Source organism: Staurois parvus, unplaced genomic scaffold, assembly GCF_062004578.1.
Source record: "Staurois parvus isolate SC_StPar_1 unplaced genomic scaffold, SC_StPar_1.0 ptg000693l, whole genome shotgun sequence".
In the NCBI taxonomy this organism is placed as follows: Eukaryota; Metazoa; Chordata; class Amphibia; order Anura; family Ranidae; genus Staurois; species Staurois parvus.
Genome location: NW_028318489.1, coordinates 941,591 through 966,515, shown reverse-complemented (window position 1 = coordinate 966,515; position 24,925 = coordinate 941,591). Strand labels below are relative to the sequence as shown.

At 41.4% G+C, this 24,925-nt stretch overlaps 1 protein-coding gene across 1 annotated transcript in view; it reads right to left on the bottom strand.

Moving 5' to 3' along the window:
* CCDC81 (coiled-coil domain containing 81) overlaps positions 1-24,925 on the bottom strand; it is a 113,601-nt gene that overhangs the window by 69,849 nt on the left and 18,827 nt on the right. The window contains exons 3-4 of the mRNA XM_089652767.1: positions 14,891-14,952; positions 13,475-13,631 (exon numbers count right to left, since the gene is read on the bottom strand). Coding sequence (XP_089508893.1) covers positions 13,475-13,631; positions 14,891-14,952 — 219 coding nt within the window. The remainder of the gene's footprint in view (positions 1-13,474; positions 13,632-14,890; positions 14,953-24,925) is intronic.

Below are 24,925 nucleotides of genomic sequence, written 5' to 3'. Positions count from 1 at the left end.
GCAGTACTGGGGTCATTGGTTTGAATCCCAACCACGGCACCGCCTGCCTGGAGTTTGCATGTTCTCCCTGTGCCTGCATAGGTTTCCTCCAACACTCCAAAGACATGCTGGTAGGTTAATTGGATCCTGTTTAAAATTGCCCTAGTATGTGTATATATGAATGTAAGTTAGGGATCTTAGATTGTAAGCTCCTCTTTTTTACAATCTGACCGGGGGGGGGTGGAGCCTGAGCATGGCGGCACAGTAGAGCGGAGAATAGACACTCTCCGATAGCCTTCCCCACCTACCCTCCCTGAGTGTTCTGAGGGTCTAATTGGCTGTGCTGGTGGGCTGCTGGAGACCAACCTGGAGTAGCGGGAGATCCCGGCGGTGATACGGGGACCGGCCTGGAAGCGGGGAGCCGAGGCAGCCATTCTCCGGAGGTCTGCTTGTGGTGATCCCGAAGAGAGCGTGGGGTTGCCGAGCGACGAGGAGGAGCGGCGGCACCACGTGGTATGCCGCGGTGGACTGCTGGGAGAGAGAGAAACCGGCCGGTATCCTAGGAGGCTGGGAGAAGCGCAGTCCGACTGTCACCATTAAGCTGTTCCCAGGAGAATCTGTGCAGCATAAGGGAGAAGAGGAAAAAGGGACCCAAAGGAACCCCCTTGAAGAAGAGGATACGGTCACAGGAGACAAAATAACTCAGGACTGCAACTCTGAAGCTGCTCCAGAGAGGAGGGTGAGTGAGTTGCCTATGTGATAACTGTATGGTCTGCATCTTAGGCTACCTGAGACTCAGCTTAAAGAATCAAGGAGGGGGTTCCCAGAGAGGGTCTGAGGATTTGCAGAAGAAAAGAAGTGACAGCTTAAATATAAATATTCCAGAGTCTTAAAAAGCCTTAGAAAAAAAAAAACCTACATGCGATATGAAAGGGAAAAGCAGCAAAGGAAGCATGCCCAAGAACTCCCAAATCCAAACTGCAACGATAAAAAAATATACGTCGCAGGGGAAATTGACTCCAGTAAGAACTCAGGAAATAAGTGAAAGGAGTGACCTGGAAATAAGCTTTGATAATAGCTTAAGATCCTCCTTGGGAGCAGTTAACAATAGCCAACAAACAATAGAAGGAATGGAGACGGGTGAAATTGAAAAAGATTTGCAAATACCGAATAAAAAGGAAATGGCGGAGATGATTAAAAAATTGTAAAAATCAATAAAGCAAGAAATGGGGATAATTCGGAAAGAAATGGGACAGTTGTTAATTAGAGTGGAAGAAACGGAGGAAACAGTTAAACACCATTCCCAAATTATCCCAACACTAGAGAAATTGATAATAGATACCCGGAAGGAACAAAAAAGACTGCTTAATATGATGGAGGATCAAGAAAATAGGGAAAGGAGAAATAATATTAGAATAAGAGGAGTCCCAGAACTGTTACAGGGGGAAGACTTAAAGGAGATCACATGCAAAATCATGAACTCCATAACGGATAGAACTGTGGCGGAGACGTTTAAATTGGATGGAGTCTTTAGGATAGGAAAGATCCAACAAGAAAAAGGCCCAGAAAAATCAAGAGATATAATCGTTCAATTCCATAATTACAGAGATAAGGATGAGATATGGAAGAAGATCAAAGGAAGATCTAATATTAAATATGGAGGGAAAAATATTCAAATCTTTGCAGATATAGCACCTGGGACACTGAGAAGAGAGAGGTCACTGAAACCATTACTGGAACTGTTGAAAAAACATAATGTGCAATATAGATGGGGTCGATCAGCATGTTTAATCGGTTGGAGAGATGGAGTCACAGCATTTTTTAGAGGATATGAAAGACTTCTGTTATAAATTTGAACTGCAGAGAATAGAGATTCTGGGATGGGAAGAGGAGGAGGGAGAGTCATATATCTTGGGAAAAGAGGAATGGCAGCTAATTAGAAGAGAAAATAGAGAGCAAATAGATAGAGGGACACCGGGGAGGAGGGGGGGAATGTGAGCTGTACATGGACGGAGCTGAACCCCCAGGTTGGAATCAAAAGTGGGACTTTTTCCACAAATGATTCATAGGCAAACAAAAAGCCTAATAGGGGAGAGGGGGGAGGGGCATTTGTGGGGGGGTGGTATCCTCAAAAGAAGAGTAAGCAAATGGAAAACCTAAATAAGAGAGGGGGGGGAGAGGGAGGGAGGGTAGGCGGAGGGGGGGAGGAGGGGGCGGATAGGGGGGAGAGAATCGGGGAGGGAGCGGGGAAAGGGGGCCTAAAAATTGACATCTTGTATGAGAGAAGAGGTATAAGGAAGGGGAAGAAGAAAGGAAATGGTAAAACAGGAAGGAGATAAATAAAATATGGAGGAAATATGTTTGGTAACCCATAATGTAAATGGTTTAAATTGCTCGGGTAAAAGATTTAGACTATATAGAGAATTACAGCACAGAGAGGCCTCAGTTGTATTTCTGCAGGAAACTCATCTAGAACTGAAAAAAAACATTAAGCTGAACTCTAGACATCACCCGACATGGTATTATGCAGATTCCCCAGTTAAGAGAGCGAAGGGTGTGGCTATAGGATTTGCAAAAAACATCAGGTTTGAACTGGAGGATAGAAAGGTGGACCCGGAAGGGAGGTTCTTGTTCTTGAAAGGTAAACTGCAGGACACTGAATGTACGTTTGCAAATATATATTGCCCTAACAGGAAACCGGAGATATTTTTGAAAGGGGTTATGAGAAGATTGATAGACTTTAGAAAGGGATATTTAATAGTAGCGGGTGATCTTAATATATGTATGGATCCACAAATAGACACAACATCTGTAGTGCAGAGAGGGGGAAATAGGGCGATGGGAGAATTGAAAAAGGTGATGAAAGAGAGTCAACTGGTGGATAGCTGGAGAATTGTCAACATGAGAGATAGAGATTATACTTTTTTTCTCTAGTGTACATAGGACATACTCTAGATTAGATTACATATTGGTGGACCATCGACTTATTGAGGATTTGATTAGGGTAAAAATAGAAGCAATGCCTTTTTCGGATCACGCACCTGTGGTAATGAAACTAAGATGGGGAGGGAAACCGTCAGGAGGCCCGTCATGGAGGTTGAATGAGGCACTCCTCATGGATCAAGATACTGACCGGAAGATCAGGGAGGAGATAGAGTGGTTCTTTGAGGAAAATGAAATGGGGGACGTATCATTAGCTACAGTATGGGAGGCACATAAAGCATATATAAGAGGAATCCTTATTGCGATTGGGGCAAAGAAAAAAAGGGAAAGGCGAGAGAAGATTAGTGGGCTTTTGAAGGAAATTACCAAGATGGAACTCCTACATAAAAACAACATAAGGAAAGAGATAGAGCAAAAAATGACAAAAAAGAGGGAAGAACTGGAGAAAGTAATGGAGGAAGAAAAAATGAGAACTTTTAATAAGATCATTGTGGAAATATATAGATGGGGAGATAGATCGGGAAAGTATCTGATGAGAGCCCTGAGGAGAAAGAAGAACAGGAACTATATAGATAAAATAAAAAACTCCAAGGGAGAGTTAGTCCATTCAACCAAAGATATTGCAAAGACATTTAAGGATTACTATAGTAAATTATATAACATTGCCCCCAAGGATGCTATAATTAAGGATAAAATGGTAAATACTGAAAAAAGAAGGGAATATTTAAGAAATGCAGGATTACCAAAATTAAGTGAAGAACTATTAAACTCATTAGAATCTGACATTACACAGGAAGAATTAAAAATAGCATTAAAAAGCTTTATGATGGGAAAAAGTCCAGGTCCAGATGGGTATACCGTGAAGTATTATAAAAAATACAGTGACTTATTGCTACCTAAGTTAAAGATATATATGGACTCACTGGGGGGAGAGATGGAGATGAGGCAGGAATCCCTACTTGCACAGGTGGTGCTAATCCATAAGGAAGGTAAAGATATCACCCAATGCTCAAGTTATAGATCGATATCATTATTGAACATAGACACGAAGCTGTATGCAAAGGTATTGGCGAATAGGTTAAAAGATCTGATGCCAGATTGGATACATGGAGATCAGGTGGGCTTTGTTAGAGGAAGAGAGGGCCGAGACAATGGGTTGAGATCCCTCCTGTTAATACAGAAAAGTAAAACAGTAAAAAAATCCAGTGGTGCTGCTCTCGATAGATGCGGAGAAGGCGTTTGACAGGGTCAACTGGAGTTTCATGATGGATACATTAGAGGTCCTGGGATTGGGTAATAGGATGAGAAAGTGGATTGGAAGGTTGTATGAAAGACCGTCTGTGATGGTAATGGTAAATGGAGAGAGATCAGAGAATTTTTTAATGTCAAACGGAACTAGACAGGGCTGCCCACTTTCCCCATTGTTGTTTGTCCTATCTCTGGAACCCCTGCTATCAACAATTAGGAAAAACACAGATATAAAGGGAATCAATGTAGGAAAGATAGAACATAAGATAGCAGCCTTTGCGGATGACCTATTGTTCTATGTTGGAAACCCTAGGATAACACTCCCTAACCTAATGAAAACATTGAAGGAATACGGGGAAATGTCAAATCTAAAAATTAACCCGAGTAAAACAGAGATATTAAATATAAATCTTCCAAAGAGTGAAAAAGAAAAAATCCAGAGAGAATTTCCCTTTATATGGTAAGATAGAGAAATAAAGTACCTGGGAGTAAAACTTACTCCTTCACAGAAAAACCTTTATAAAACTAACTATATACCATTGTTAAACGAGATTAGGGAGGAATTGAAGAAAATTGGTGGAGGTAATCCTTCCTGGCTAGGTCGTGTTAACCTGATAAAAATGGTAATTGTTCCTAAGATACTGTATAAATTCCAGATGATTCCCATTAATCTCCCAGAGGTGTACTTTAGAACAATTAAGCGAATGATAACAAAATATAAATGGAAAAATAAAAAACCTAGGATATCATATGAAGTGCTAAGTAGAAATAAAGAAAAAGGGGGGTTGGGAGTACCGGATTTTAAAAGATATCACAGAGCAGTTATTTTAGCAAGAATTTTTGATTGGATGCACAACTCAAAGAGTAAATATTGGGTCACAATAGAAAATACACTTAGTAGAAAAGATTTGAGTAGGAGTGTGTGGGTGCCAGCACAGTTTAGAGAACTAGGGGAGAACACGAGTATATACACGAGGATTGTAATAAGGGAGTGGGATAAAATGCACAAACAGAGGAAATGGGATTTTAATTCCTTGCTAATGCCACTAAGAAATTCAGAGTTTTTTCCCCCAGGTAAAGAGGAAATCACAGGCAGATGGATTAAAAAGGAAGACGCCCAGTTGAGAGATATAATGGAGGGGGTAAAATTAGGAACATTGGAAGAATTGAAAAGGGAGGAGGGAAAGATATTCACTGGGATAGATATATGGAGATATAATCAATTGAAACAATTTGTGGAGAAACTGACGAAGCCCCTTAGAACTAGGAAAGACTGGAACGTATTTGAGAAGTACTTAGAAGCACGAGGAGATGGGAAACACAGCACTGCTAAAGCATACAAAGCACTCACTGATTTAGATAGTAAGTCAAAATTAAAGTACATAGAAAAATGGGAAAGGGACTTAGGAGTGGAATGGGAAGAGCACACACTGAGAAAAATATATAAAAGGGTACACGAAAATATAAGCATGCGTGAGGTGGAAATGAATTTCAAATGTTTGACAAGGTGGTATGTCACACCGATGATTGAGCACAAGATGAGTGGGGAAAAACAACCTTGGTGCTGGCGAGGATGCAGAGGTTTGGGCACGATGTATCACATATGGTGGGATTGTTTAAAAATACAAATATATTGGAAAAAAGTCATAAACCAAATTAGGATCATTACTGGAACAGAGATCGGACTGGACCCTGAAACCTGTCTTTTTCATAACCCAATAATATCTGAGAATAAATATAGAGAATTGGGTATAGGGAGTTACCTAAATGCAGCAAAAAGTTTGATCCCCAGGTTTTGGCGCAAAGTTGAGGCACCGAGAGTAGAGGACTGGATAAATAGAGTTGACCAGATTGCGAGATTGGAAAAACTTTATTATATACAGGAAGATAGGATGGGAGCATATTATAAGAAATGGGAGAAATGGGAGGAATTTAAGGTAAAGGTAAAAGAAGGTACTGAATAAGTAAGAGCAAAGAAAGGGGATGGAAAGAATGTGAAGAGAGAAAGGGGAAAGAAAAAGGAGAAAATATAGTAATTTGTTATTCTTTCTATCTTCCAATTCTTTGTATCCAGAGGATGTGAGATATAAGTCGATCAGATAGATGTCATGGATTTAAAGAAGCGGGAGGGGGTGGAGGGTGGGTTGAAAGAAAGGGGGTTAGTGGGAGAAAAAGATACGAAATAAGGGTTTTATGAGATTTTGGTATGTTGTATTATTTATCGTGAAACTTTGTATTTTGTATTGGTTTGTTTGAAAATGAATAAATATTTAAATTAAAAAAAAAAAAAAAAAAAAAGATTGTAAGCTCCTTGAGGATTAGGGACTGATGTGAATGTACAATATATACGTAAAGCGCTGCATAATTTTTTTTTTTAACATACTGTCACCCTAGCAGTACAGTGTCACGATAGTGACACTGTACTACTTGTGGGGGGTGATGAAGATTTTTTTTTGTTATTTACACTGATTGCTTTTACACCCATAAAGGCTGTAAAAGCAATCATTTCTCCTTCTCTCTGGCTGCATTCTTGCAGCCATTGAGAAATACTGTGTGAGCTGTGATTGGTCACAGCTTGTCACATGGTACAAGGCTGTTGTAAAGTTGTAAATAGCCTTGTACCATGTGATCTCTGTGATCATTCACAGATTTCACACGTAGTAAGCTATGATGTCAGAAGTGACATCTTACTTACTCCTATGCATATGATCGGGACCTCACACAGAGGTCCCGTACAGCGATTGGTGTTCCACTGTGTCTGGAGGACACAGCAGGCACCGGATTGCGGTGCCGGGTGCTCCCAAGGAGCATGCACAGTCCAAAATGGGGGGGCGCCGTTTATGAATGGCAACCCGCCCCGGCACTGCCCCCATCTGGCCGTTTATATACAGGGGCCGGATGGGAAGTGGTTAAGGTAAAAAAAAACACCTTCCAATATCAGCTTCTTCCGGTCCCCCTCCCCGGCTCCTCTTTGAATCCAGATCACCTGTAGCAGCGCTGCTCTCTTTCCCTCTTCTCATGGGATACAGAGATAACTGCTACTGTCACTCAAATCCTGTGAGGAGGGCGCAGAGGTGAGGCCGAGCCACGATGTATGTGTGTCTATTGACGCACACAGCCCAGGTCGGGAGCATACCTGCAGGATTGCTCCCACAGCACACAGCTTGATATGGGAAAAGAGGAGGTAAGAGACTGCTCTGTGCCATACCACTGCACAGAGCAGGTAGATATTACAGGTTTATAACTTTAAGAAACATAATTGTGCCTTTAAAACCACTTTAACTTGTACATGGTGTCATATTTTTCCAAGCACGTCTGAGATGTGAAATGCCTGTGCACATTGTATTCGCTATCTTTATATAAGCTGAGCACAATATGGGCCATGTATCAAGCAAATTAGGGACAAAGCAAGGTGCAAATCAGTTACAAAGTCTATGAAACATTTTTTGTATATTTGTGACCACTGCAGGTGTATTTGTGGGCAGCCAGGTGAGAGCGTTTTCTACAAGTCTGCGACAGAACTACCGCTGGACATGAGATGGGTTTCCATGAAGAAGAGAGAATTTACTTCAATCAGAACCACAATTTAGAAGTGGTCATGGGCAAGTTTTATTTTGGCACAGTGCCACATGTAGACAGCTGAGGGGGGAATGAACTGAACTGCAATATTATAATAAATCTGTCTCACTGCTCCAGTGTAGCATTGCCTCCTGGGTGACAGAACAGATACATCTCCCTCATTCTGCTCAGTGATGATCCCACTTTTATTAACCGTTTTAATATCGGGCATTTTTACCCCCTTCCTACCCCGGCCAGTTTTCAGCTTTCAGCCCTGTTGTACTTTGAATGACAATTGAGCGGTCATGCAAAACTGTACCCAAACTAAATTTTTTTCAATTTTGTTCACACAAATTGGTGGTATTTAATCATCACTGGGTTTTTATTTTTTTCAAAATAAATAAAAAAAGGCCAAAGATTTTTTTTTTTTAAATGTGTTTTTTCGTTACTGTTTAGGCCAAAATGTATTTTGCTACATTTCTTTTGGTGAAAATAACCCAAATCAGTGTTTATTATCTAGTTTGTAGGAAAGCTATAGAGTCCACAAACTATGGTGTATATATGAAAATCAGTCAATCCTGATATACTGACGGCCTATCTCATCTGAGGCCTAAAAATGTCAGGACAATACAAATGTCCCCCAAATGACCCCTTTTTGGAAAATAGAGAGTACAAGGTATTTAGTAAGAGGCACAGTGAGTTTTTTGAAGTTGTAATTTTTTGTCATAATATTTTAGAAATAGTAAATATTTTTTTTTCTGTCACCAGTACAGTACAGCATCATCATATAACTGATGTGGCTGTGATTAGGGACACTGATTAGTGACAGTACGAAAAAAAAATGAAAAATGTTTCATATTTTTTTTCTTTTTTGTTACATTTTTTTTTCTTTTTTTATGACTGTACACTGTATTATTCTGGGGAAGTGATCAGGATTTTTTTCCCACACATTATGATTGCTTATAGCAGTGAATTTCACTGCTATAGGCATTTTTACTGAATAAAATTGATTCATTCTGTGTGTTTTGGTGTAATTGGCCACAGCTAATCACACGGTACAGATGGGCTGTGATTGGCCCTATCTGTATCATGTGATCACTGTGACCAATCACAACTAGCAACACAAATGTACACAATGAATGGCATAAATCAAAGCCATTCATTTTTCACAATTGTCATGTGATCTGCTGTGATTGGTCCGAGCCGGTTCAGTGGTCTGTCTTTGGCAGTGTCTGGTGGATACAGCTGGTGACAGGATGTGCCTGCAACGTAAAAGGCCAGACGGGAAGTTGTTAAAGTAACACTTAAAGCGGAGCTCCACCAAAAAGGGGAAGTTCCGCTTTAAGGACTGCTCCCCAGCTCCCCATTAAGGATTGGCACCTTTGGGGGCGGGGGGGAGCGGGTACCCGAATTTGACAGGTACCGGCTCCCAATTGCAGTCGGACCGCCTAGGCCAGTGGTCGGCAAGCCGCGGCTCGCGAGCCACATGCGGCTCTTTACCCACTCTAATGCGGCTCTTCTGTGTGCCGGGCGCCTGCTCCCCTCCCTCCTCTCGGTCGGCCGCTCCCCTGCCTCCTCTCGGTTGGCAGCCCCAAAAGTCCGCGCGGACCTTTTAATCCGGCCCGCGGATGTGGCTGTCAGGATGTGTGTAGGCGGGGCAGCGTGCCGAACGTGAGGGGAGGGGAGCTAGGCTCCTCTCACAGTCCGCCCTGAAGACCCGAACGGCGCGGGAAGACAGCGAGAGGAACGCAAAAGGTAAGTGAATTGACACGGGGGACTTGGCTTACTAGAAGGGGGGGGGGATAGTACTGTGGGGGGTGAAATACTATATGAGGGATGAATTACTTTATGAGGGATGAATTACTATATGGGGGGATGAAATACTATATGAGGGATGAAATACTATATGAGGGATGAATTACTATATGAGGGATGAAATACTATATGGGGGGATGAAATACTATATGAGGGATGAATTACTTTATGGGGGATGAATTACTATATGGGGGATGAATTACTATATGAGGGATGAATTACTATATGAGGGATGAAATACTATATGAGGGATGAATTACTATATGGGGGGATGAAATACTATATGAGGGATGAAATACTATATGAGGGATGAAATACTATATGAGGGATGAAATACTATATGAGGGATGAATTACTATATGAGGGATGAAATACTATATGAGGGATGAATTACTATATGGGGGATGAAATACTATATGGGGGATGAAATACTATATGAGGGATGAAATACTATATGAGGGATGAAATACTATACGGGGGATGAAATACTATACGAGGGATGAAATACTATACGGGGGATGAATTGCTATGGGGGATGAATTACTATATGGGGGATGAATTACTATATGGGGGATGAATTACTATATGGAGGATGAATTACTATATGGGGGATGAATTACGATGGGGGATGAATTACGATGGGGGATGAATTACTATATGGGGGATGAATTACTATGGGGGATGAATTACACTATGGGGGGTGAATTACTATATGGGGGATGAATTACTATGGGGGATGAATTACTATATGGGAGATGTATTTTCAGTTTTAAAAATGTGGCTCTCAAAATAAATTTCAATCATGGTTTTGGCGAGATTTGGCTCAGTTGAAAAAAAAGGTTGCCCACCACTGGCCTAGGCGATCGGAAAGGTGTCCTCCCTCCTTCCCTCCCCGTAGTCTTCTGGGACACGTGACAAGTCCCAGAAGACTACAGGACCATTCATGAAGCGCAGCGCTACTCGCGCATGCGCAGTGAGTACCCGGCTGTGAATCCGCAAGCAGTCACAGCCGGGTGACCACACTGAAGATGCCAGCCTCCAGGAATCCAGGACAACTGGTGAAACGGGCTGCAGGGGACACACCATGGGACCAAGGGACAGGTAAGTGGCTGTTTTTTAAAAGTCAGCAGCTACAGTTTTTGTAGATGCTGACTTTTATTTTTTAACAGGATGAGTGGAACTCCGCTTTAACTCTGGTTTAAAAACAAAAAATTCTATTCAAGTATGTATTCTTATCTTTAAAAAGTCAGTCTATTGCTCTCAGCCTCCTCCAAATCTCTAAATGCATGTATTTATTTATTTTTTGCTGTTATCCAACTTCCTGTAGGAGGGTGGCTATGTTCATTCTTCATTGTCTTACTGTATATAGGAACACAGCCTCCCTCTCTTGCTAACACCTGAGATGGACTATGGGATTTGTAGTGTGCATATACAGTCATGGCCGAAATTGTTGGCACCCTTGATATTTCTCCAGGAAATCATGTATTTCTCACGAAACGTATTGCATTAACACATGTTTTGCTATACACATGTTTATTCCCTTTGTGTGTATTGGGACAAAACAAAAAAAGGGAGGAAAGAAAGCAAATTCGACATAATGTCACACAAACCTCCAAAAATGGGCTGGACAAAAGTATTGGCACCCTTTCACAACTGCGGATAAATAAGAATGTTACAAGCATGTGATGCTCCTGTAAACTCACCTGGGGCAAGTAACAGGTGTGGGCAATATAGAAATCACACCTGAAAGCAGATAAAAAGGAGAGACGTTCACTTAACCTTTGCATTGTGTGTCTGTCTGTGCCACACTAAGCATGGACAACAGAAAGAGGAGACGAGAACTGTCTGAGGACCTGAGAACCAAAATTGTGGCAAAATATCAACAATCTCAAGGTTACAAGTCCATCTCCAGAGAACTAGATTTGCCTTTGTCCACAGTGCGCAACATTATCAAGAAGTTTGCAACCCATGGCACTGTAGCTAATCTCCCTGGTCGTGGACGGATGAGGAAAATTGATGAAAGATTGCAACGCAGAATAGTCCGGATGGTGGATAAGCAGCCCCAAACATGTTCCAAAGACATTCAAGCTGTCCTGCAGGCTCAGGGAGCATCAGTGTCAGCGCGAACTATCCGTCGACATTTAAATGAAATGAAACGCTATGGCAGGAGACCCAGGAGGACCCCACTGCTGACACAGAGACATAAAAAAGCAAGACTACAGTTTGCCAAAATGTACTTGAGTAAGCCAAAAGCCTTCTGGGAAAACGTCTTGTGGACAGATGAGACCAAGATAGAGCTTTTCGGTAAAGCACATCATTCTACTGTTTACCGAAAACGGAATGAGGCCTACAAAGAACAAAACACAGTACCTACGGTAAAATATGGTGGAGGTTCAATGATGTTTTGGGGTTGTTTTGCTGCCTCTGGCACTGGGTGCCTTGACTGTGTGCAAGGCATCATGAAATCTGAGGATTACCAAAGGATTTTGGGTCGCACTGTAGGGCCCAGTGTCAGAAAGCTGGGTTTGCGTCCAAGATCCTGGGTCTTCCAGCAGGACAATGACCCCAAACATACGTCAAAAAGCACTCAGAAATGGATGGCAAAGAAGCGCTGGAGAGTTCTGAAGTGGCCAGCAATGAGCCCAGATCTAAATCCCATTGAACACCTGTGGAGAGATCTTAAAATTGCTGTTGGGAAAAGGTGTCCTTCCAATAAGAGAGACCTGGAGCTGTTTGCAAAGGAAGAGTGGTCCAAAATTCCGGGTGAGAGGTGTCAGAAGCTTATTGATGGTTATAGGAAGCGACTGATTTCAGTTATGTTTTCCAAAGGGTGTGCAACCAAATATTAAGTTAAGGGTGCCAATACTTTTGTCCAGCCCATTTTTGGGGTTTTGTGTGACATTATGTCATATTTGCTTTTCTGCCTCTGTTTTATATTTGTTCCAATACATACAAAGGGAATAAACATGTGTATAGCAAAACATGTGTTAATGCAATACCTTTTTTGTGTGAAATACTTGATTTTCAGGAAAAATATCAAGGGTGCCAACAATTTCGGCCATGACTGTAGATGTAAAAATGACTACAATTAATGTGCACTGCTTGTTCCAAACAAAAGGAAACGAGAGGGAAAAGTAGAGGTTTGGGAGCTCATGGAGGATGTTATAGGGAGGCAGAAAAACACAATAAAAAAAAATTTCATGAGACCAACAAGGCCACCCATGGCTCAGATTTTAGCTGTTCACCAGGGACTGGCTGAAATTTGCTCAGTGTACAACATGTTATTTACCAGAGTACCCTGTTATCCCAAAAAGGTCAACTTCTCTATCATGGAAACAGAGACCAGAACTTTAATGCTATTGCTTGGTTCTGCCTATTCCTCTTGTTTCAATTGTGGTATGAGGCCACAAATCACACTCTGAGAACCATTACATGGTGAAGGGTATGTGAAGGAACAAGCCACAATGAGCCAATGCGAGTTCTGGAGGTGCCTTATGTATCGTGTATTTTCAGTGATAGCATACTGTTATCTCTTAAATGGGGTAAAGCTATTTCATTGTATCCACTTGTTTTAGTTTTGTAAGGTGCCAGGAAATTGTATTGACTCTGTACATTTCGATCACAGTCACCTGACAGTTCGAAGTAATATATGTACCCCCTCTACTATCTAACACCCCACAAATAACATATATACAAACTCTTACTATATCGATGTCAACTACATATTTTTCAATATTTCACTATGACATACAGTATAATGCAGAGTGCTGCTTTCTATACGGAGAGTAGATCTGGGGACTCTATGAGACAGGGCCACCAGAGGTCCACAGGGATAAATGTAGCTAGCGGACTAACCTTTTAATTTTGCACGGTATACAAAAAAACTTGTTGTGATAATCCCTTTTATTGTACATATTTTCAAGATCCTTACTGGTTGTGAACACTTTATTGTACTTCAGTCCATGAATCTGCACAAATTTCTCAGACAGAAGAAAAACTGGGCGTTGAACCAGGATGAACTTGTTGTTGCCAACCTCTAATTTGTGTCTTGATAGAGTAAAAGTTCCCAGTCCAGGTATCTTCACCCCCTAAAATATAATCAGCAAAGTGAAAAAGAACATTAATTCTTCAAGCACTTCTCAGGCTTTAAGTGGTTTAAAGCTGGACCCTCAGGTTAGATCCAGATTATACAATCCCCTTTAAATTTATCAAAAACAATAAAATACCTTTGCGTCCTGCAGGGTCCCTCAGCACATCTGCACATGCATGGGTGATTTCTCACGCATGCGTAAAGACGGTGCACTCTCCTGACTTCCCTAATAGGCATCTTTGCACGTGTAAGGAAAACCCCTTGCATGCGCATATGTTTGGAGAAACCCATGCATATGCAGATGTGCCGCAGGCTCGCTTGGGACCCAAAGCCCTGCAGCACATTTGCAAACGTACACGGGGATGGGAATATAGTTCTCACCTATGTGAGAAGTAAGGAGGTGCTTTTTGCAGCACAAATAAATGTCCCAAGTTATAAAAAAAAAAGTTCTGTCTAACTGTAAGAGAGGGAGGGTGGAGGAGGCAGGCCAAAATGACATACTAAGGGTAAAGCCTACAGTCTGCATTTAATCAATGTGTCATAACTGACATAGTGATCACGTGATCAGGAAACACTGTGATTGGTTCCTGAACATCAGCGGGGATGGAAGCTGTCAGTAGCACCTGTAATTAAGAGTCAGCAGCCATGCAAAGTGTCAGCTGCTGACTCACAAAGGGGGAGTTAAAATGATTGTAAACCCTTACATATACTCAGCAAAGCTACTAGCCTCAGGCGATACACAGAGATGAAACAAATCCTCCTACATCAGTTGTATCTACTGTATTATCTGCAGTCTTCTCTTCTCTACAGCCATTCAAAGTCCAGAATTTATATGGCTTTTCTGAGCTTTCAGAAAGCAGGGGAAGGGGAGCTGCGTGAGAGCTCCATGAGAGCTGATTGAAGGTAAAAGACCTTCACACAGCACACAGAAACAAAGCTGAGGCTGTAAATCACAGACTGTGTGATGGAGGTCCCTCCCCGTCACCTTTTTTCTCTTGGTGTCAGAAAAATGTATCAGAAATGACTTACAGATAGCAGAGGAATGAGGCAAAAGACAGAAACGACACTTAGTGCTCTGGATTGAGACAAGTACACACTATAGAGGGATATGCTTTGTTCATATTTCATGTCTGAGGTTTACAACCACTTTAATGTTCACCAACAAAGGGCTGTGAAACTTTAATAAACAGATTATGGATGGGAAGTGGGTCATAAAATCACTAGTCTGTCAAAATAGTTACAGCAATTACACGTTACCTTTTGTTGAGACATTTGATGTTCAATGAACTCGGCAACACAAGCCCATATAGTGGACACATCTAAAACATGGACAAAGACATCATTAGAAACACAGGAAAATAAGTTTTTCTGGCTCTTGTTATAATATATATATATATATATATGATTTTTTTTTTTTTTAAACATTTGTATTAAGAAATCGTAAGAGAAAGTTACATACATGATATACAAAGCTCTCAAAACACACTCTGAGCATAAAGCTTCGTAAAGAAAAATCATATATATTTTAATGAAAAAATATCTACAGACATGCATTATACAGAGGTCTACTGCTTTTGAATGCGTACATACATATTTTCCAGTATACCAAGATTCAAATAAAACACTTTAATGGACCACTATAAAACATTATAATGGGCCACAACATTATAATGGGCCACTACTTACAGCATTATAATGGACTACAACATTATAAGGCACTATTATAGTAAACAATATTGTATTCTTCTAACTGTATGGGGTTAATACCTGTAATGATAGTAATGATAGTGTTCAGTATATGAGTTCCTTTTTTTTTTTCCAAACACTGGCATGTGATAATATACTGTTTATCTCCAATAGCGCCTGTAAGTGCACCTTGGATTATTCATCCTTCCTACACTACGATTTTTTTAATCTGTGTGCTGGAGGAGAGGAAAAGAGGAATGACATATTAGAAGCTAGACTGGTCTGGGAGCAGTCATAATTAGTGGACATGGGTCCCTTTGGATAGCACAGGAAGTCCCCCAACAGGGGAATGCACACCCTTGGAAAACCCTTGCTAAATATTATCACACTGTTTAAATACTCAACACCTCATTCACAGCAGGAACCATAAGTATATTTTCTAGAAGGCTGAGGGACATTATATATTAGAACTAAGTACATGGAGCACAGAGAGGCAGCTATAGGTGCAGCTGACCTACTTTTAAAGGTTCACGTGACTGCAGCCTATATATTATTTGCACAAATATTCAGGTTGCTGAATATGTGCTTTTAACCATAATTTTAATTTGTTTTACATTTATTAAATAAAAAAATGATTTCTGTACTCACTGTAGAATCCTTCTCTTAGATTCAATTGAGGGACAAAGGAAGCCTTTAACCTGACGCCTGCTGGAAGATTAGACACTGGTAAACAAAAAACTGTAGGTCCGCTCAGGAGAATACTGATTCTGTTTTTCAGCAAAGCAGTACTGAGAACATGATCATAAAAACAGATGGATGGGACTTGTGTCCCTTAATGGACTCCAAGAAAAAGATTTTGCAGAGTACAAAAATCCTATTTTCTTTCTTCTCCATTGGGGACACAGAGACACAGAAAGTCTTTAATCTTTGAAATGTCAAAAAGCAGTTCAGTTAAGGGGTGGGCAACACAGCGATTGCTAACACATGAACAGAAGACCATATGGCAGCTTTGCAAATCTGGATAGCTCAAGAAACACTTACAGATCTAGTAGTGTGCACCTTTACAGTAAAGGGTGGAACCCGATCCTTGAACACAAAAGCTTGGATGATGGTCTGTCTGCACCACCAAGAGATGGTGGAACGAGAAGCCAAATCATCCTTTTAAGGTCCATCTGGGATAAAAAACCAGGAATCTTTCTGCAAGAAGCAGTGGCTGAGAGATAGACTCTAATAGGCCGAACCACATCTAAACATAAGAGGGAAATATCATTTTGGTGATCTGGACAGAGGGATGAAAGTCTTGGACCTCAGCACCACCTTGACCCTAAGCAAAACAGAAAGCGTCCTTTTGCAGGATAAGGCTGCCAGTTTAGTCACCTAGAGGTGAGGGCTACAAGAAATAACACCATGTAGGTGGGAGTAGAGACAGGAATTTTTCTAATGGATTCAGACAGCAGTTTCTAAAGCACAGAGGAAATTAGATTTAGGTCCCACTGAGTCACAGAACAACTAATGGTGGGAGCTACACCCCCTGTACAAATGTCTTAATCAGGGATCAGAGAGTGAGAAGACAGCAGTCTCTGAAACAGGACAGAAAACTTGACCCTTGCTGAGAGAAAAACGCTTATACAGACCCAACTGCAGGAAGGAAAGGATTTATCCCACAGAGAAACCCCTGGGGTGGAATCATCAAGACTCACACCAAGTGAAGTTTGCTTTCTGTGTCCAATGATAGACCTTGCAGGAAGTAGACTTTTTACTTCTTAGCATCATAGGAATCACAGACTTGGAGTTCTTCCGAACTTGAGCTTCAACAATCATGTTCTTAAAGCCAGTGACCATAAAGCAGGATAGCAAACCAGTTTTTGGGACAGAAGACCCGGCATGGAGAATCTGAGGAGTCAGCGTGCCATATCTAGCTAGACCAGTCCAGAGCCGTGAGGATCACTGGTATATCCTCTGTACTGATCTTGCTACAACCATAATCACGCCTTCCAGAGACTACACCTCCTTAACCCATTTCACCGCGAAAGGCTTGATCACAAAGTTAATCTGCAGCAAGGCTGTGAGCCTGACAATGCCTCACTATCAAGTTCGTTGTTGAATCTGAAAGCCATGGGTTTTACGTCCAGTGTCCCCCACAGGTGTGACACAGGTCCCAGAACACCACCAGGTGAAGGAACCTTTCCCAGGGTCATGGCGCTGCCGGCTGAGGAAGTTGGCCTGCCAATTGTCTATGCCTGGAATGTACACAGTTGACAGGGCTTGGACATAAAGTTCTGCCCGGGCAAGATCCACTCTACCTCTCTTGTTACAGCAAGACTTGCCATGGTGAGGAATTATCAAGTCCCTCCCTAATGACTGATGTACACCACTGCTGTGGCTGTGTCCAATTGAATACGGTTCAGATGACCCTCCAGTAGGATGGGCCAATGCTTCAAATACAGTCAAACCACCCCAAAGCTTCAGTACTTTATTTAGGAGATGGGACTCCTCCAAGGACCGGGTCCTTTCCACCCTCAGCGTAACGTTCAGGCATCCATCATTAGGATCCTCCAAAAGATGGCAAGGAAGGACCTCCCTGACTCCAGGGCTAGATTCCTGAGCCACCATGCCAGGGACATCTTGGTCCTTGATGAATTATATAAGTTATATGAATTTATGTGTTACAGGATATTATTTGTTAAGTACCTATCAATTTCTTTTAAGTGTACAGAACATCCTTAACACTTATGAGGCGAGAGAGAGAAATTACACGAAAAGAATATTGCAATCCCAGCTAAATTGCATCTTAATCGCATTGGAGGTGTTCAGTTACACTGGAAAACTGAAGAAACTCACATGGCTTCAGTGTGAACCTAGACTTAAAGGTAAGCGTTCTAATAATCAGTCAAAATATTTTCCCTTCCTATAACAAGATCCATCTATGTTACACATGAAAAAAGATGAAAGGGAATTAGCTCATCATTTACAGAACAGGTCTACTTTACATGTGCTTCTGAGAACAATACTAGCATGTCGAACAATGACAGTTAATGGACTTAATTATAAAGTGTTACATTTCTCCCTACTAAATCTTTTACATATACATGGTCTCTTGATTACCAGGTAAAACAATATGGTGATTCTTAGGACAATGCTCGTGTTTCTTACACTGAAACAAGTCAGCAGCCTGTGAAGTGTAGTGCTATGTGGAGAAACAAAGCAGAAAAGAACCACCAATTAGAGTCTATTCACACTTGTGCATTGGGGCATGGCAACACACCTGCCCTATATCAGGTGCATTGCAGTGTCATTCAGTGGTAAGGGTGTCCTAGTGCATGGCATCAGCGTGTAAACGCACAACACACTGTAGCACACCATATTGCTCATGGTGGCCAGACTCAGCCCACAAGAGCTCCTGAGCCAATCTCCATATAGATCACATCTTGGTACATATAGAATGCAAATGCACTGGACACTGTATATAACTGACTCAGTTTCTATGTCAGCTGCAGTACAGCCAAAACATCCACAAGGAAGCAACCAATCAAATACTTTAAATCAAGTTATATGTTATTTTTCCATTAGAGTTGTTTTAACCCAGTGGTTATTAACCTTTTTGAGTGAAGGACCCCTTTAAGAATCTGATTAAATCTATGGACCCCCTCCCCAAAAAACAAAATTAAATGGAAAACATGGGCCAACAAGAAGTCAAAAGACCCTTAGCAGTCGTGCTAAAAGCAGCGGCGGGGTGCGTTTTCTTTCATTTCTATCAATGGGAAATCACTGAATCAAAGGAGGGGGAGAGCTGTATAGTGAATGTAAATGTTATTTTTTATCTGATCCTCATAACCATGGACCACTTAAGGGTCCATGGATCCCAGGTTACCCCTGTTTTAACCAAAAATTGCAACTTTTGAAGGTGTTTACTTCCCTAGAAACAGTGAGCTTCTCTTGGCTTATGGTGTCCATTTATTGATATTTTCCAAGTGGAGAGTGCCAAAAAAAAAAGCCTCTGTCAACGTCTTTAGCATTCAACACTCAGACTTGTCAGATGCTCGTGTCCCCTACCACGCTTTGTGGATCCTCCCTCCGCCCATATATTACTAGAAAATTGACATAGGGGTCAGAGGATGAAACCAGAATGCACAGTAGGGGACACAGACATGTGACACTCCCAGAAGTATCGAATTATGAAGACAATGGTGGAGGCTGCAGCACCGGACATATGGAATAAAGGAGAATTGAGCCACCAAAGAGGTAAAGGCTCAGTTTTTTTAGAGGTTAATAGAGTCCCTTTGACAGGTCCTCTTTATGGAGAGATCTTGGATCAAAAAGACCCCAAATCTCTCATTTACCTTTAAAAGCAAAAGCAAAAGATCAAAAGGCATTTTTTTTTTATCTTTTGCCTTAAAGAAGTTGACATCCGCCCCAGACCAGAAGTGATGTCTCAGGCAATTTGAGCAGATTTTGCATTTTACTGCCAGGTCCACCTAAAGTGAAGCTAATGTCTGCAAATACTTACCTCCCCATCAATGGTCCAACATCTGCAAGGTCCCTTGCTGGCACTGTCATCTTACGGGTGCTGGTCTTTGGCTGTCTTGACTACAGAATATCGGGGTGCCGTGACGAGGCTTTGTAGCTTACGTATGTATTTGCAAATGTGTGCTAACTAAACCCCTGTTTTTCACACATGCTGTTAGACAGGTTCATTCGGTTTGTTTGCAGGCTGGCTGGCAAGTTGAGCTGGGAACTTTTCTCTCTATTTTTTGTTTGACATGCGTCTCCCTTCCATGTGTTCCTTGCTGTGAAGGCCAGTCATAGACTGGGGCAGTGGCCATTTTTTGTATTGTTGAATTGTTGGTGAGGGGGCGCACTGGACACCCTAGCTGCCATTGTGCTACATGCTGGGTGTCTGGTGCGCTCCTGTACCTTTAAGGAGGGGTGGGCTCCCTCAGGTTCACCTGCCCTTGGTCTATCCATTAAATACATGTGCCTCTACTATGGGGGCTCTCAAAATTTGTAGAGTTAGGACTACAGAATATCAGGGTGCCATGATGTGGCTCTATAGCTTATGGCTGGCAAGTTGAGCTGGGAACTTTTCTCTCTTTTTTTGTATGACATGGATAAATATACACTCACCAGCCACTTTATTAGGCAAAAGAAAAAAAACGAAATAAAACAGTGCAAATAATACCTAAACCAATTAAATATTCCAAACTGGATACATAAATGTGCAAAAAAATGTGTATATAAGTGTGACACACCCAAATCAGAAAAATAAATACCTAAATATAAATTAATAAATGTGCCCAAAACAACTCAGTTCATTGAGAAAAATAAAAAATATATACAGTTGCAAGAAAAAGTATGTGAACCCCTTGGGATTACGTTGAACCCCTTGGGAGTTTTGCATGAATTGGGCATAAAATGTGCTCTGAACGTCATCTAAGTCACAACAATAGAAGAACACAGTCTGCTGAACATAATACTACACAAACATTAGATGTTGCCATGGTTTAATTGCACATAACATGTAAACATTCACAGTGCAGGGAGGAAAAAGTATGTGAACCTTTGGACTTAATAACTGGTTGACCCTCCTTTGGCAGCAATAACCTCAACCAAACGTTTCCTGTAGTTGCAGATCAGACCTGCACAACGATCCGGAGTCATTTTGGACCACTCCTCTTCACAAAACTGTTTCAGTGTAGCAATATTCTTGGGATGTCTGGTGTGAATCGCTCTCTTAAGGTCATGCCACAGCATTTCAATCGGGTTGAGGTCAGGACTCTGACTGGGCCACTCCAGAAGGCGTATTCTGTGCTGTTGCAGCCATTGTTTTGTTGAATTACTTGTATGCTTTGGGTCATTGTCCTGTTGCATCACCCATCCTCTGCGGAGCTTCAGTTGGCAGACAGATGGTCGTACGTTTTCCTGCAAAATGTCTTGATAAACTCTGGAATTCATTTTCCCATCAATGACAACAATCCGTCCAGGCCCTGAGGCAGCAAAGCAGCCCCAAACCATGATGCTCCCTCCGCCATGTTTTACAGTGGGGATGAGGTTTTGATGTTGGTGTGCTGTGCCCTTTTTTCTCCACACATAGTGTTGTGTGTTCTTCCCAAACAACTCAATCTTGGTTTCATCTGTCCACAGTATATTTTGCCAGTAGTGCTGTGGAACATCCAGGTGCTCTTTTGCAAACTTCAAACATGCTGCAATATTCTTTTTGGACAGCAATGGCTTCCTCCGTGGTGTCCTCCCATGTATTCCATTCTTGTTTAATGTTTTCCTTATTGTAGATGTGTCAACAAAAATGTTAGCATGTGCCAGAGATTTCTGTAGGTCTTTAGCTGACACTCTGGGATTCTTCTTTACCTCATGCAGCATTCTGCGCTGTGATCTTGCAGTCATTTTTACAGGATGACCAAGCCTAGGGAGAGTAGCAACAGTGCTAAACTTTCTCCATTTGTAGACAGTCTGTCTTACCGTGGACACATGAACATCAAGGCTTTTGGAGATACTTTTGTAACCCTTTCCAGCTTCATGCAAGTCAATAATTCTTGATCGTAGGTCTTCTGAGAGCTCTTTTCTGTGAGGCATGGTTCACATCAGACAGTGCTTCTTGAAACCAGTAAACCCAAAACAGGTGTTTGTTATTTAAGGGCAGGACAGCTGTCAGCAACACATCCAATATCATCACACTGATTGGAGTCAAGGTTGGCTCACTCCTGGCTCCAATTAGCTCTGGGAGAAGTCATTAAGCTAGGACCTCACATATTTTTTCCTCCCTGCACTGTGAATGTTTACATGTTATGTGCAAATAAACCATGGCAACATCTAATGTTTGTGTAGTATTATGTTCAGCAGACTGTGTTCTTCTATTGTTGTGACTTAGATGACGTTCAGAGCACATTTTATGCCCAATTCATGCAAAACTCCACATAATCCCAAGGGGTTCACATACTTTTTCTTGCAACTGTAAATAAAATAAAAAATAAGTCCAAAATCCTTTTTCCCAGCCTTCAAAGTGCTTAGACCAATGAAATGATCTTCTGTAAATGTGTGCACATTTATTCATTTATATTTAGGTATTTATTTTTCTGATTTGAGTGTGTCACACTTACATACACATTTTTTTGCACATTTATGTATCCAGTTTGGAATATTTAATTGGTTTAGGTATTATTTGCGCTGTTTTAATTTGTTTTGTTTTTTTCTTGATTTGGTGTTTACACTAGTGCACAGCAGCATTGTATACCTGTGGCTGTAGACATTCTGTAGCGCAGGAGTATATTTTTGTACTTTATTAGGCACACCTGTTCAACTGCTGCTGGGCAGACTGTTTGGAGATGATAAAAAGGCAACAGTAGCTCTAATAACCACTGGTTACAAACAAAGTATGCAGAATACCATCTCTGAACACACCACACATCAAACCTTGAAGCAGATGGGCTACAGCAGCAGAAAACAACACCAGGTGCCACTCCGGTCAGCTAAGAACAGGAAACGGAGGCTACAATTCACACAGGCTCACCAATATTCGACAATAGAAGATTGGAAAATGTCGCCTGGTCTGAAGAGTCTCGATTTAAGCTGTGATATTCAGATGGTAGGTTCATAATTTGACATAACCAACATGAAAGCATGGATCCATCCTGTCTTGTATTGTATCAACGGTTCAGGCTGGTGGTGTAAAATGGTTTGGGGGATATTTTCTTGGCACAGTTTGGGCTCCTTAGTACCAACTGAGTATCGTTTAAACACCACAGCCTACCTGAGCTTTGTTGCTGACCATGTCCATCCCTTTATGACTCCAGTGTCCCCATCTTCTGATGGCTCCTTCCAGCAGGATAATGCACCATGTCACAAAGTTCAAATCATCTCAAACTGGTTTCTTGAACATAACAATGAGTTCACTGTACTCCAATGGCCTCCACAGTCACCAGATCTCAATCATTAGCGTACCTTCGGGATGTGGTGGAATGGGAGATTTGCATCATGGATGTGTAGCCGACAAATGAGAAGCAACTGCGCGATGCTATCATGCCAATATGGACCAACATCTCTGAGCAATGTTTCCAACACCTTGTTGAATCTATACCTTTAAGAATTAAGGCAGTTCTGAAGACAAAAGAGGGTCCAACCCGGTACTAGCAAGGTGTACCTAATAAAGTGGCCGGTGACTGTACAGTATGTGTAAATGCACCAAACCCACAATGTAATCTGGTTGCCATTAAAGAATGAAAAATGGCTGCTGGGATCTGCATGTTTGAATAGTCAATAAACAAACATGATAGAAGTAGAAAGAATGAGTAGTGAGTTTCCATCCTGTATTAATGTCACACGTAGCTTTTGTGCAGAAAATCCCTGTGGCGGTGCACAAATATGTTTGCTTGTACACATAAGCACAAAATGCCTGTTTATATAAAACTCCCGGCAACGGTGCAACCACTCAATGGAACGAACGCACTGGGTAAGGCTAGCACATAGCTGTACTTAAAAGACCGATCATATACAAAGGCTTCCGAATGTTCCGCAGTCCACTTTGTGACCTTTGTAACCACTTTGTAGTACATTGAATGGTTGGGGTCAATTTTAAAGGCATAACATTTTGGTTAATAGAATGATGAAGAATGCTGAGTTCCTGTTAGGGAGAATCACTTTCTGTATCTGTCACCAGCAGAGATAGAGATGGGAAATGCAAAATTTTGGGTTGTCACCAGAATAGGAACATAGAGGAATTCTTCCAATATGGACATTTGTTTTACCGATATCTAAGAGGGAAATTCTCTCACTTTAGAGAGATTTCCTCTTACTTCCTGTTGCATCTGGAGGACAGGAAGTGAAAGACATTCTCCAAAAGGGCATATAAATTAGAAAATAAAAACCTGCCAAGGGTTTTAGCCAACTCTGTCCAAAATGAAGAAAAACATATTAGTGTAAGACATACTTTTAACGCTTCTACAGTAGTTGTACTACGAGCAGGCAGCAGCTGCAGGCCAGGCGACATTGCAAGCTTTTCTCTGGGTTTGTGACACGCATGTATGCACCCCTTGCCAACCTCTGCTGTGTTTGGACACAGCATGAGTTTGGCAACCGACTGCAGCCAATGATTTTGGCAGAAGTCAGCTGATTTGGTTGTGACCAATCACATACAGAGTTCCGTGTTTACAAAAACACAGAACTCTTATTGTATAAATCCTTCAATATGGAACATTGCAAGAGAGACTTGAATTGTCAATACATCATATCACAGTGGTCTAAAGCTTTTAAAGGTAACTATAAAGCCACAACCAATATTAATCTGTGGGAAACCCCCTGAAAATTCTATTACAATGGTATCTTACACCATCTTGCACTTCTAAATTTGCCTCCAATATATCCTGGGATTGGGTACCCTATGCCATATTCTATGGTCTTGTAAAAAAATTCAGGGTTTTTGGTCACAAATCTTTAACACTATCACGAAACTGTTGGGCTCCCTAGTCCAACCTTCACCTGGACTAGCCTTATTAAACTTAGGCATAGAAATCTTTCCCTATCATCTACTCACTATAATTATCCACATATTATTAGCAGCTAGTTTTATAAATAAAAATTGGAAATACATACAAACCC